This window comes from Larus michahellis, chromosome 2, assembly GCF_964199755.1.
Source record: "Larus michahellis chromosome 2, bLarMic1.1, whole genome shotgun sequence".
NCBI classification, from domain to species: domain Eukaryota; kingdom Metazoa; phylum Chordata; class Aves; order Charadriiformes; family Laridae; genus Larus; species Larus michahellis.
In genome coordinates, this window is record NC_133897.1 from 109,035,245 (window position 1) to 109,050,422 (window position 15,178).

The 15,178-nt window shown below is 34.8% G+C and overlaps 1 protein-coding gene across 2 annotated transcripts in view; it reads left to right on the top strand.

Moving 5' to 3' along the window:
• The window catches only part of TMX3 (thioredoxin related transmembrane protein 3), a 31,369-nt gene extending 16,847 nt beyond the window's left edge, over positions 1–14,522 (top strand). Inside the window, exons 10-16 of one of the 2 annotated variants that reach the window (XR_012585701.1) lie at positions 938–1,036; positions 3,117–3,174; positions 4,039–4,092; positions 4,418–4,474; positions 8,074–8,203; positions 10,255–10,415; positions 11,592–12,010. Coding sequence is in view for 1 of the 2 variants with exons in the window: in XM_074576555.1 (XP_074432656.1) it covers positions 938–1,036; positions 3,117–3,174; positions 4,039–4,092; positions 4,418–4,474; positions 8,074–8,203; positions 10,347–10,415; positions 11,592–11,858 (734 nt within the window). In the remaining variant the exon portion in view is untranslated. Of the gene's footprint in view, positions 1–937; positions 1,037–3,116; positions 3,175–4,038; positions 4,093–4,417; positions 4,475–8,073; positions 8,204–10,254; positions 10,416–11,591 lie in introns of both variants that reach the window. The other variant, XM_074576555.1, reaches the window with a different exon arrangement.
• The last annotated feature ends 656 nt before the right edge of the window (positions 14,523–15,178 follow it).

Here is a 15,178-nt window from a genome sequence, read left to right on the forward strand (position 1 = left end):
CAATGCTCTGGCCTTGTCTGCTGTTTTGATTTGGATTTTTTATTTTTTCCTTCCCCACAGCATGGGAATAGGATGCAGATCTATGGGAAGCTTTATGCTTGGAATTGCTTGTTACAATCTTATGATAATTGTTAACCTGAAGTTCATGATAATTCGTTCTATACAATATGATTTAACAGAAATGTATTTATTTGATGTGCATTTATATGTGTGTGTATATATATATGCATCATATATATGTTTATATATATTTTTCTTTTTCTTTTTGACTCGGGATTAAGATCTAATTATCATGGTGTTGCTGCTATGTGTTAGAATTTGATACAGGTTGAAGCATCTAGCGTGTGAAACTGTAGCCTTCAATATAACTGATTCTGAATCATACGTAAATATTTGTTCATTTACATTCACAATGCTGTTAATACATCTACTTTGTCTTGACTTCTTTCCATTTCTTTTAAGGACTTTCACAAATACTGCTTTCTGTATTTTTGTATCTTCACTTTGTTTTAAACTTGATCCTCCTCCCCCCCCCCCCCCCCCCCCCCCCAAAAAAAAAAAAAGCAGGGATTGAAACTATTCCTTTCTGCACTGGGTCACATTATCTTCTACAATAGCATTGTTTATCCTTGATTTGGGAAAAAAAATAATAATCAAATCAGCTTTTCTTGCTTTGGTATAACACACTTACTTTTTGTTCAACAATTGAAATTGCTTCAGAAGTTTTAAGACTGAAGAGAAATATCCAGAAATGTGTGAGATCTTGTCTAACAATAAAAGGAAAAAAAGGGACAAAATTGTGTTTGCCTTTATAGTACTGAAACAAATAAATCTGATGCCCATCTTAAAAAAAAAAAAAAAAAAAAAAAAAAAAAAAATTTTAAAACGCATTATGTGCATTTAACTTACAGCATTTTTATTTTTTTTTCCTTTTTAGAGTATGAAGATGGTGATTTGTCATCTTGGATAAACAGAGAAAGATTTCAAGGTTATCTTAATGTAGATGGCTTTACGCTGTATGAACTTGGAGATACAGGTGAGATGGTGTTACCACTGAACTCTTCGGCATCTTTTGTACTTATCACTAAGAGAAATTAAAAAGCACTAAGAACGTGGTTTTTTTTAAACTTCAAAAATTAATTAATCTCAGAATTAGAGTTGATAGTGACAATCTTTTTTTGATGTTGATGAGACCTGTTCTATTGACTAGAAGCTTCAACCAAAGCCTACACTAGTCCTTTCCTCAGAACATAAAAATTCATGTGTGTAATCCTGTAGTATTCACAAAAAAATTAGTAGAACTTTTAATATACAAGCAGCTTAGGTTTGCATAAATTAGATATTAACTTTTGGAATACCTACAGGGATTTTTAGGACTAGATTTTGAAGTATCAAATATGGATGGTTTTATATGTCTTACATCTAACGGATTCAGGTATCTTTAAAGTAGATATGGTAAGGAAGGGAGGAGAGCATGTGCCGAAGTGGACCTGTGCTGGAATACTTTAGCTTTTCTCTAGTAAAATTTTTAGCAAGCTAAATGAAAACTTTGCAGCCAAGTGACTTCTTGAATAGGCAAATGACTTGTGCTGCTTTTAAGATATACATACTCTGAAGTAGCAGAAGAAATGCTGGAAGTTGTGATTTTTCCAGGCCGGGATACCTTATAATCTACATTCCATTTCCAAAGAAAGAAGTTTATATTCAGTGCAACATTGAGTTTTAAAAATTACGAAAGACCATGCTCCTTACATGTTTGTCAAACTAATAGTGTTACACCTACATTTTAAAAGGTTATTTACAGAAGTGCTGTTACAAATTATTTAAATGTAGCATATTTCTTCGTGATATGTTTTCGTCTAACAATTCCTCAAATTACCAAAAAAAACACCCCAATTTTGAGCTTATTAATACAATGGAGAAGCCATCATTTATTTTTAAGAGCTTTATGGATACATACATAGTACCTGGAATTCATCTGCATCTTCTTTCTGGTCTAAAAAGTAGTTGTCTCCTAGTGTACTAGGTAATGTCTTAGGGTGTGAAAGGAAATGGAAAAAGTGAGGATTGAGGTATGGAAGAAGCGTGGATGTGGGGGAAAGCTATTGCTATTTCACAAGAAAGCTTGGGAATGAATCATTCTTGCCTGCCCTCAAAACTCTTCAGTATTACTTGAACAAGAGCGAGTCTCTCTTTTTGAGAGGAATTCTTCCTGTGGCATGGTAATAGGAAGGAATTGAGCAATAGGTTGGCTTGGTGGGGAGGGTTTTGAGTGAATCATGGCGTCTAGAGAGACTTAACAAACTGTTCTTCTGCACTCTTGAGACTTTCATTAATCCAGCTGATGACTACACTGTTAACAGATCTGCTTTCCTAACAGGAAGTGCTTGCTGTGGAGAACATTTGGCCAGGTTTCTAAACATATTTTGATCTGGCTCAATTTAGGAGGCTTTATTATTATTTTTTTTTTCTTTTAATCAGAAAAACTTCAAAAAGTGAGTCCTGAAAAGATCAGTATATTCTGGTGTTTGGTCTTTAAGCTCCGCTTGGTCTTTAAGCTCCTCTGACAGAGGTCTGTGAGCTAAGTTGGTTTTTTTGTTTTTTTTTTTCTGATGTAATGAATTCTGGGATTTGCCAGTAAGTTTTCCATGTTTTTTTTTTTTCCACAAGGATAATACTCCAAACTTTCAATATTGTTAAAAATAGTTGGTACTGAATCCGTACAATAGTGATTCAGTCACTTAAAATCAGCTTGTAAATGCCATTGCATGATAAAGTTATTCATAGCCTCATATTTAGGTATATGCAAATAATGCAGCTTGGGTAGGGAATTCATTTTTATCTGTGGTTTTTCCCCTTTTAACTTCTTTCTATAGATAGGCTTTTCATAGAACGATAGTGGATTGGCATTAAGCAACATCTAAATTTATTTTCATTATCTTTAAGAAAACCACAGTTTGGTCAGCTAGAAGAGGCTATTTGGTGTCAAGGTTGGCTTATACCTAAAACTGATTCCTGTGCCGGGAGTGTGTCTGATCTTCCAGGGTGGAGTATTTTCCATCTGAGAATGTGTGTTTCTCTTCAAATGGTTTCAAGTATTTTATTCTTTATTTTAGGAAAACTTGTGGCTATTGCAGTCATTGATGATAAAAACTCTTCAGTGGAACATACCAGGTACAGAAATGGGTGTTGGTGATGCTATGGGAGAAATGTGCTGGTATGACATAGAGAACTTCGGAAGTTTCTTAAATACCCAGAAATGCTAGGCTAAATTAATGATTTTAACTTGTGGATGATCTCTAATTTATGACTTCAGCCTACTGAATTTACTTAGTTTATGGCTCTGTTGAAGCACATGCACGTTCAATGAGATGGTGGGATTTCAGTATCACTCTTCTGCCATTTGTTAATGAGATCACAGGAACAAACAGTGATCGCGTAGCTTTTTAAAGCTATTGTGTCACTTTTTAAACTTAGACAAGAGTACGTGAGTTCAAATGACTTCGAGATGAACTTAGTAAGTTTAAACAAATGACTGTTCTTCAGCTCAGTTGCATGAAAAATAAATTTAGTGGTGCTTATATATTGTCTGTGGAACTTATGTTAAGAAGGGACATTTTCATTTGGGTTGGAATTTGCTGAAGAAACTGTGAGGAACAAGACCTTCCCCTGTCCCTTTCTCATTGCATACGTAATCAGACTAAGAAAATATTATTCAAGTACTGAGTATGCTATTTTCCCAGGTCTTTTTGGATTTTCTTCAGAGCCAGAGTGCTGCATCTTCGGAAGGCGATAGATGGAGTGAAGCAGCCTGTCTGTCTGTCTGTGGTTTTCTTGTGTTGAGAATATGTGATAGTTAGCCTTTCAACCCTTAGAAACCAAGCAAGATGAGCGAGGGGTTTTTTGTTAATGGAATAGGGAGTTGTTATCATTAATGAGGTACTATTTGCTGCTTACTGGGGAAATCTCAATGTTTATTGTTTGTATTTTGACAGAGTATATCCTGGTTTATCAATGTCACTTTTTTTTTCCCTCCAGACTAAAAACTATTATTCAGGAAGTTGCTAGAGATTATCGGGATCACTTTCACAGGTAGGCATACATGGTGCTACAGTATCTTAAATGAACTTCTGCATTAACCTTTTGAAGACAGCAGTCTTTTTTTTTTTTTTTTCTACATAAAAAATGTTATAGTACCTGTTTTTATATTCATATACTGATGTTTAATAAGACCATTCCATAAACTGAATGTTTTGGGATGCTGACTGTCCTGTAGATCATCAGTTTTTGAAGTATATTGCTAAGTGTGTGCTCTCATATACAGTTATAGCAAAAATATATAAGGAAGAACTTTTGTTGAAACCCATTACTCTGTTTTCTTTTTCATCCATTCTGCTTTTCACTGCTTCTCTTACAGGGATTTCCAGTTTGGCCATATGGATGGAAATGATTACATTAATAGTTTACTAATGGAGTAAGTAAATGCTTATTTGAATATTCTTTCTTCTCTTGTATTTGTTGCTAAGTATATTTAATTGAAAACAATCTTCTGAAGAATTCTTGCTTTTCATGGGTTAAGAAAAAATAAATCAGCATGTAACATAGTATCAGTTGTTTATTAAATTAAATTGCATAATTTAATAATAGAATTGTGGATTACTGATAGTGCTGATTGGCAAAGCTTATCTTTTAGGTCTGTTTTGTTAAATTAATTATTCTATTAGAACTGGGTTGTTTTTTTCCTTTACGAAATTATACAGGACACTAGATAAGTTAAAAGTTATGTCAGTTTGTAACAGGAAATGTAAATAATGGTGATGCATTATCTATATTTTTATTTCTGGAGAGGGACATTTCATTCTTAATGCGTTTTTAAGACTGATGCGTAGAAATATGCTTCTGCAGAGAAGCAGCATAAAATGCACGGAAAATGCTGTCTGCACTTGATATATACGTGGTACATTTTGAAATATATAAGTAGTTTAACAAGATGCTTGATATTTTCCCTTATTATGACCCTTGTCTAAAAATGCATAATTAGAAATTTAAGTTGCTTGCATTTACAGTACTTTTGCATTTTGAGTGAGAGAAGGGAGAAACAGGGGTCAATATGCCAGCTCTGTAAGTTTTCCAGACCCCTTTCTTGGGGATTAAAGCACAAACAAAGCATGTGTTTGTGCCCCTAAAAGTTCTGGGAGCTTCATGGGGTCTCTGGAGGCACAAGGTCTGTATTTCTATGGAATGTCTGTAGATTGACATCTGAATAAAATTAATTTAAAAGCGGCTGTCTTGCAATTGAAGTTAAGTGATATGATTGATCTAGTGCTTTATAGCTGCCAAGAGTGAGAGCTTCCTCACTTCATTATTGCCTCTCCTGTGCAGGATCTTATGTCTGACTATCTGCTGAGCTGTTTTAGCCTGTTTATCCGGCAGAAAAGTGTTTGCTTTTTTGGCTAGGCGAGTAGGGGATTTACTTTGCTGATCCAGCTAAACCCTTAAATGTCTTCCCATATATTCTACTGAGTACCAGAACTGATGTGCAAACAAACAGTGGGGGGGATGAGGTTCCTGGAATGATGAAAAAGAAGGGAAAGAAGACAGAACTGCCACTTACAGCGGTAGTGATCTGGTAGTAGTGGCAAAATTTGTTCAACTGGATTGTTTAACTTAATCTGCAAAATGCCTGATTTTATAATTTGTAGTATATGGGAAGTTGCTTTTTCAGTACTCACAGGCTTTTAATTATTTTCTAAACAGAGCGTGTACGTTTCCAGCATAAGTGGAAAGCAGCAAAAGAAAGCAAAATACGTTCAGTAATCTAAGTAGCTGCTGTGGCTACTTGAGTCATTCGAGTAAAACCGTATTGCAACTGCTTCAGTTTTCCACTAGATGGCAGCAAGTGAAAACAGAAAAAGCCTCCGGAATAGGGAGCAATCTATTGCAGAATACTTTCTTACTGTGGACATGGGAACACATTCTCTTTCTTCACAAAGACAAAGTATTGTATAATTCGTGGGGGTAGTAGTAGCAATAGTCCCTGACAGAAGTACACTTATGAACTTGGCTGTAACTTCATTAGTAAGCGTTATAATTTATTTGTCTCTTCAGCAGTGGATGAACATGCTTTTGTCAGATTTAAAATGATATAGTTAAAACTATGCACAAACGAAGAAAACATAATATTATTTTTTTTTTTACTGAAAGCAAAACTACAGCTTTGTGTAAGCTAAGGTATATAGCAATATTGAAATGTCAACTATAGATGTATTTAGAGTATTAATTCCTCAGCTCCTGGAAGAAACATATTAAATGTGTTTTTATGAATCTCTGTATAGCATATAACATTTGTATATGGAGTTTATCTTTCAGCTGCTCTACAACCCAACTCCAAGAACCTCAGTTACCAGACTGTTAATTACAATAGAAGCACTTTTTTCTTTAGGGGTGGGGGTGAGGGGTGGATCTTTTCTGCATCCAAATATTAAAACTTGTTCTGTTTTGGCTGGGATGAGATATTTTGGCAGAGGCTGATAACTTGTACCAGGCACTTGCAAAAACACCTGACTTGGTTTGATTGTCTCCTACTTATATTTCTTGTTTCTTCCTAATAAATAGAGAGGAAAAACGTTAAGGGAAGATTTGTATGTCGAGACTCTTATGTTGCAGGCTGTCTCTGTTGACAAGGTTTTGTTGTTTGGTTGTTGTTGTCTTTTTTAAAGTTCTTTTGAAAGGATGAAATTATTTTGTTACCCCTCTAGTTGGCCTTACATTTTCTGAGGTGCCACCATGCTTTCAACTTGATTACTGGTAAAATGGTGTGCACCTTAAGTCTTAAAATATCCAGTTTTCTAGGAGTTTAGAAAACTTTCGTTTATAAGTATTAAACTTGTCAACTTCTAGCTTTGGAATTGAATTTAAGTTAAAAAACAAACAAAATGCCTAAGGCATGTGAAAGTTTAGAATAATTTATATGACTTACAAGAAAAGTGGTAACATTGAATAAATGCTAAACAATATTTTTGTGAAATAATTGATTATGGATTGATAGCCACAGTTAAGGCTGAAATCACAGAATCATAGAATGGTTCAGGTTGGAAGGGACCTTAAAGACGATCTAGTTCCAACCCCTCTGCCCAGAATAATCATCAATATTGCATGGATTACAAATATTCATGGGTGTGGCACTATTAGACAAGAGTGAAAATGTAGAAAGACAAGATCTGCACTGCTTCTGCTGTGAGGGCAAGCCACATAGTATTGAAATTCATTATTGACGGAACTGTATAAAAATAGTAAAGAGTACAGGAGTTTTTTCACCTTATTTAATGTATTTTAAATCTTGCTTGCTGAACAGTGTACTTACGCAGTGTTAAATTTTCCTAAACCTGATCTAATTTTGGATTTAGTGCTACTTTGAACAGTAGATTATACTGGTTTATCTACAGAGATAATTTCTAATCGTTTTTTTTTCCTTTCTGATTCTGTGATACTAAACAATGCTTATGCATGTGAAGGTCAACTGCTGAGTAATAATTGTTTAAAAACACTGTAGCTTATCTGCCATATGTAAAAGCAATATAGTAAAACTTTGGTTGCCATGGCTTATTCTTTTGGCTTGACAGGTAGAGGTTGATTGATAGAGCTAATCAGTTGGACCATGGCTGTATGAGGTTGAATTTTTGGATTATACTTTTGCCTTTGTGCACTAAAACACTTAAAATGTTGTGCTAATAGTACATTTCAAATACAAGACTACTGTCTGCGATCTCTTGCTAATTATTAAGTCATAAGGTACCTGATTTGCACTCACTATGGTTATGTAAAATGCTGTAAGCTTCAATAGCATCACTGGCACAAATGTGAAGGAAAAATATTCATGAGAAACATGCTTGTACCATTCAGGTGAGTCTTTCCTCCCCTCTTGCTTTAAGGATTTGCTATATGGAACACACACGAAGTGGAAAATTAATGGATACCCTTTAAAATGGTGTGGGAATTATTTGAATTGCAGTGTTTTACATGGTAGTTCTAAACTATCTAGTAGTGTCTAAACTATCTGTTTTATGTTTCCAGTGACTTGACAATCCCTACTATTGTTGTATTGAATACCTCCAATCAGCAGTATTTTCTACCAGATAGGCACATTGAGAATACAGAAGACATGGTTCAGTTTATTAACAATATCTTGGATGGTACAGCTGAAGTAAGTCTTCATTGTGATTTGGAATATGTTGGTTGGTATTTATTTCCTTGATGCTAAAGTAGGGAAAAAAAATTGGTTACTCTGATTGTTATGCCATGTGTTTTGTCTTCTTGTCTTGGGTGCCGTCAGTGAATATGTGATTCTGAATTCTTGAGATGTGCCATTGCTCACTGTTGTGACTGCAGAACCTTTTGTAGAAAGCAAGTGGGTTTTTGTTCGTAGCGTAATGTTAGCCGACTTCTCTTGATATTCCTTTTACAGCTGTCACTGGTAAATGGAGAGCTTTTTATTCATCTCCTGGTTTGCTTTAAATGCATTTGTTTAAAATTTCTCTTCTTTATAGTGCACAATTCAACTCTACCCTTTCTTTTGGACAGTAAATTAATAAATTAAATAGCTTGATGAATGATAGGTTCCGATTAAAAAATTAGTGGAGTACAGACACAAGCTTACCCCTCTGTCTCTGCTCTAAAACTAAAAATTAGCTGTCTTTTGTTAAGACAACAAAGTTAATAAATCCATCTGGAATTGATAGGTTGGACAATTTTTTAGTGTTGGCAAAAGAAACTCAGGTTTGCTTATTCCCTCAGTGTACTGTAAGTTGGACAGAAGGCTGTGTTGCTTGGATGAGGAAAGAGATCATGGATCAGAGCTTTCATTTGCATTTGTGGGGCATGAAGACTTTGCAACAAGGAGGGGCAGGGCTAACAAATCATTTGGCTGCCTCCTGGGAGAAGCCTGATTTGGTTTAAGCCCCAATTCACAGTATATTGAATGTTTACTGTGGTAGCTGAATCCTACTTTATGTTATGCCAGCAGTTTTAGGTCATCGTGTGGTTACGACAAGTAAATCGTTTCAGTCACATGGGGTACTTTGGTTTATTTGATCTGACAAATTGATGTAGCAACATAATATAGGTGGATTTGCTTGCTCTTCACGACTTTGCTGGTCATGCTTCCAGTTGCAAGGTGAGGGATATTCCTGCAATTTATTTGGTGGTTCTTTGTTCCTCAGTTCTCACTTTTTTTAATGCTTTGTTAGTTGTATTAATTGTTTTAAAAACATCTGTTTGACTCTATTTAAATATATCTTTCTGATTGAAACCACAAATTAAATTGGTTTCTGTCTGTTTTTTAACTTTGAGGAAATATGTTTGTGATGCCTTCTGTTTTTTGCCATGGTGTCACTTAGGTCTTTCGACCTTTTTTTTGCAGTATTTCAGTTAGAAAGATTAAAGGCCTGTCTAAATTCGTATCTCTCTATATATGTGAGAGTGCTAATACAAGACAGACAATACAGAATGTGACTTCATTTAAGCTAAATAGTGTCTGTAAACATAAAATGGCACTACTCTGGGTGCGTTCAGGGCCAAGAAGATGTGGAGCTGTTGAGGAATGACAGTCTTTAAAGTATACCGATAAACGAGCAATAGGATGCAGACTTTCTGAACCACAGTGAAATTTCTGAGAAGTAGGACATTTTCCCCCCCCCCCCCCCCCCTTCCTTGGGAAATGTTGGATTATTCACCTTGACTTTCTTGTTATTTTCTGTAAGGTCCTATAGGTAGCCTTCTGTGAGCCTGTTTCATCTTTGTAGGCTTTTCTGTAATTTGAGGGGGATTGGTCAGGGTCAAGTGCTGATCAGTTAACTTTCCAAAATGTAGATTTTTCTTCCCATTTGTTTCTCTGGCAACTCAGGGCAGGTGAAAACCGGTCCTATTAGACAAATTATCTTTGGATTCATTTAGTTATTCTGAAGACTGCTAAATTAGGTGGCAATGTAGGCATAGTGTGTTATTGCTTTACATAAGTTTTCCTTATTACGTCTTTATATCTTCTTGTTACTTGGTTCTTAGATTTTTCTAATTGCCTCTGTCAAAATCCATAAATAGGTATCTATCAGCTGCACTGTTAAAGTTTGCACTGATTGTTTAAAACAATTGTGAGAGGATTTTTCATCAGACTATTGAAATGTTTATCCGTGCTTGAGAAGTTGGAGTGTCTGGGCATCATGAGATGCAAGAATAATTACTTTTCATTTCCTTCTAAAGGGACTTAAGATTGCAAGGTCTGAAGAATGAACTTTTGGAATCATAACTGAAAAGTGTCAGCAGTTTTGACATGGTTCCATTTGAAATTTCAGGCACAAGGTGGTGATGGACTTCTGCAACGAATCAAGAGAATAATCTATGATGCCAAGTCTACTGTAGGGGTAAGTTTTATTTTTTGTTAAATTAGATGGTACTGTCGTCAATCAAGATGCAAATCTTTTCAGAATGTTTAGAAATATTTTTAAATAAGTTTGTTTATATTATATATATTATGTATATATCATAGGTATATATACATTAGGTTTAAGCCGAGTGAACTGCTTGATTAAAGTTTTAATAATATTTTCCAGTCTGCTAAATATTCAACATGCGTTAGTTTCTTCATTTTTCACTCCTTTTCTGTATTAGTCTGACATGAATTTTAAGGGATAGAACAAGGAGAATTCAAAATCTTTTCCTTGCCCCTTTTGACATCCTTTCACTGAAATTGATAGCAATTTCACCTTGTGAGAAATGTTATGATTTCAGTCTAATTAATTAGGGCATAAGGGGATTAAATACTACACTTGGTGAAGTTTTGAAGCAATTTTTTTTATTCTCTTTCTGATAGGTTAGTTATGCTTAACAAAATTTTGTTGGGAAGATTTACACAAATCTGTTTCTTCATTTGTCCTACACAAGTAAAAAAACCTGTGCTGTGAATTTAAATTGAAACCCATATGTTTCTGTATGAGTGGCTTCCAAACTTCTGTGAATGTGCAATATTTAGCCATCGGTTTCTAAAACCAAAAGTCTTCCCTCCTGTGCCATTAAACTATTTTTCAATAGGAAGGTGTTTAATAACAGATTCTTTATTGCTCTACCTAACTTTTGAGAATGAGACACAAATAAGAGATGAAATGGGTTGCCTCAAAGTGTTATTTTAACACTATGAGAACAGTTGTTTCTCAAGCTTCAGACAATGAATAGGATACACAATTGGCATGTCAACGTTAACCGTCCCAATGCAGCATTGTAGTATTTGAAGTTCTAAGACGTTTTTATGAACTTATAGTAGTAATGGTTAAAATGAGGATTAGCCCTCCTTTCGGGGTGGGGAACAAACACCAAAGCAAAACACAAAACAAAAAAAACAACTAAACAAAAAAATCAAATAAAACCCCACAAACAAACAAAAAAACCCACCCCAACAACAAACCAAAAAACCCTATCTCTGTCATTTTGGATGTTACTGAATACGCAGTAATAAGAGAATACACAGAGTAATAAGAGAAGTAATGCAGTAATTTTGTATATTCACTGAAAGCGTTTTTTACTTCAAATTTGTGTTTCAACAGTCTGTGTTCAAGAGTTCGCCACTTCTGGGATGCTTTCTCTTTGGGTTGCCTCTGGGGGTCATCAGCATTATGTGTTATGGAATCTGCACAGCTGATACAGATGGAGGGGTAGATGAGCATGAGGCAGCTAAAAAAGAAAATGATGATCGGGAGCTCACAGACGAAGGCAGTGAGGAAGAACAAGAGGAGGAAAAGAACGGAAAATACACAGAACTTTCGGATGGAGAGATTAAACAGAAAGACGTAATGGAAAAGAAAAAAGACTAACTTGTTTAGCAAAAGAATTCTCTAGAATTTCCAAATAGACTTATTTATTGAAGGTAGTCATTTATTGATGATCTTCATGAAAGAGGACCTTTTTGTCACCATTATGGTAGTTTTGACTTGCATGTATTCAAATTTTCTCAGAAATTATCAGGAAAAAAAAAAAAGGATGTTCTCTTAATTGTCTTTAATAGATTAACAAAGAGCAATTTAAACTGAAGGAATTTGCGGGTACAATTCTACACCTTTTATTTTTTTTTTTGAAGATTTTTGACTTGGTCATTTCCAGAACAGTGAAATAAAGATGTTACTTGACCTTAATGTATGTGATGAACTACTACTATGAACTATTCATTCATATGAAATTAAAACTTTTTTTTCATTATTTTGGAAAAAAAACAAACCCAAATTTTTCTATTTTCTCAAGTTAAATGTAAATTGTTAGGAATTAGAGGACTGTTTTACCATGTAATAATATAATTATTGGCAGTCAGGAATGTTTACTTGATACAGGATATGGGAGATGTACGCTAAATTAAGTCTTCAGTAGTGCTTTAGCAGCTAAAATTATTGAAAAACTATGTTATAAACCTTTTAGAACATGATTGCCTGTTAAATTGTTTTGTATGAGTGCTTACACAAACTTATAGTGCAAATGATTCTGAATCCACAGTACAACTTGATAAAGGAAGATGTAGATATAAATACCCTCTGACTATTTTGCATAATTCTCTAATGACAAGCTTTTTCAATGGTGTACATTTGTTTTACAGTGTTTACTTCAGATTGTTATATATCTTTGAGCTAGTTGGTGTTGATAATTTTGTTTGAGACTGTTACCTGCTCTGAATGAGGGAGTTAATGGAGCATAATACTAACGTTCGTAGAGATTGGTCAGTATAATGCATTTTTGTTACCTATTTATTCATAAAAGTCACTTTTAATACAACCCTGAGACTGTGAAAAGGACTTATTTGTGTCCAGGGTTAAAATCTCCAAGGATAAGCTATAAAGCAGCCTTTGGCATTGATGTAATGGAGAATATCACAGAAACAAAACTTACATTGCTCTTCCTCTTCGTATTCATGCTGGGTTTTTCCTTTTTTTTTTTTATTTTTTTTCAGTACAGATTATAATGTCCTCCTTACAAGGCAGCTTGATCACATAAGAAATTACTATGCTGTAGCACTAAATTTAGGAATTTTAAATAAAAAACATGGCTAAGCCTAAGTAGACAAGTTTTGTGTTTGAATAAACCTGATAATGATATGAATCATAACCAGGGAAAATGCATTGCATCCTTTTTCCTCGTAGGAAAGAAACTTGTTTCTTCTGTTTAATTAGTTTGGTAACAGCTGGCTTCATGTTGCAGTGCAGAGTACAGTAAGTAGATGCCTGACTTCAAAGATTTCTGTTATCATGCAGTATAAACGATATCTAAGGAGATTAGGATTTTTTTTTAATTTTTTTTTTTTCAGAAAAACTCCATGCCTGATTTTGAGTCCAACCTTTTTCCTTTTGGGAGGAGAGGAAAAAAATGAGTTTGTAGGATGCTGAGTAGCAAGTGTCTGATACAATTTTTTTCCCTTTTTTTCTTTTCTCCTCTTTCCTTTTATGAATTGCCTTTTTATCATTTTTTTTGTCATAGCTAGTTGTACATAGTGACTTGAGTTTTCTTGCTTTTTGATTTCATTTTTTTTGGCAGAATCTTTTAGGTGTAGTTTTAGTACATATTTGAAGAGTGAGATGCTTAAAAATGTGTTTAGACATTTTTTTTAACATGGTGTAGAATCTTGAGTTGTTTAAAAAACAAAATAAAAAATCACTTAATGACAAGCCTGTAGATTTCTTTGGACTTTAGCACAACTCAGTGCTGTTAGTCAAAGTGTAGGACTCTTAAGGCAGTAATATGATTTCTTGATTTGTCTCTTTTCTTAAGATTTCAAATACAGATCGATTACATAGTTAATTTTGGCTCAGGCTGGAAACCTGCAGCTTTTGACTTAAAAAACCTGAAGTGATCAGTGGAAGGCTGCTGTTCCTTCTATGGTGTGTAATAAAAAAAAAAAATATATTTCTGAATCCTGCTGCACTGCTAAGAACCGTTTCAACTATGAGCCTTCATTTTTGTGGTTATTTTTGTGTTTATAATCAGTAGCAGCCAAACAGCTTGCTGAGAAATCTGAGATATGGACCTGAATATGATAAATGCTGTGTGAGAAACAGGTCACGCTAGGATCTGTTAAAACTGTAACATTTAACTGCTAGAGTTAGGAGGAAAGCATGCGTGTCAGTCACTTCTGAACTGTAATATCCATCAGATGCGTACTGAACTGTTGAAAATTAAACTTGAAATGTACTGCCATTTTCACCAAGTCTTTCTCCCAGTTACATTCAGCGAGACACAGGGAGAAGAAAAGTGTACAAGTCATATACTGGGTGCCAGCAGTGATGTGGAATTAAGGGTTTTGCTGTGGTCACGCAAGTAATCTGGAAGGCTGTCTGAGGGGAGATCTGGCATTTCATTTTTTTTTTTTCTTTGGTCTCTAAGGGTTTCTTAAAGCAACTTCACTGTAATAACTTTGAATTCATGAAATAATGCTGCTTTTTTAAGTCAAGTGTAAGTCTTTCGGGGTTTTTTTTTCTGTAATAAAAACATTTAAAAGAGCTTGTTTCCTTTGCTTAATTTACACTGTGTTAGGTTTAGCTATTACACATAGCGAAAGAGGCAGTGTTTCCTGGGACACTCGTAAGCGGACTGTAGGCCCTGAGTAACGCAGTAGGGAAATGCAACTGGTAGCTTTTAAAAAGAAAAATTAGTTCATCCTGTCTGATACATTCTTGTCAATTTGAAAACGTTCTCTAGTTGTAGGAGTTAATATTTACTTGTCTTTTATTTAGTGAGCGTCCTAGCGGTATAAAACGAATGCATTTCTGAAAAGGAAACTTTAAAATACCAGTTTATTCCATTAGCATACTCTCAAATTCTTACAAGAGCTTCACTAGCAAAGGGAACGTGAGTCAGACTGTTCCAGTATACGTCTCCTTCTGGAAGAACTTGAGTAGCCTTGACACTTGGACGTGTGCAATCTCTTACTGCTTCATTATTTACCCAGCCTGGTTTGACAGGTACTGGCCACACTGTGGTGCTCGCTGCTTAAAGGACGGAATGATTACACTCTGGTAGATCTGATGTGTTGAAGAGCGCACGGAAGTGCTTAATTTTCATGAAGTGTTTAAGTAAAAGGTTTAGCTTTCTCTTGTCTGGCTCGAAATTAATTTTCCCTGTTCCTCTTTTGTCAGTGTGTTTGAAGAAGCAGTTG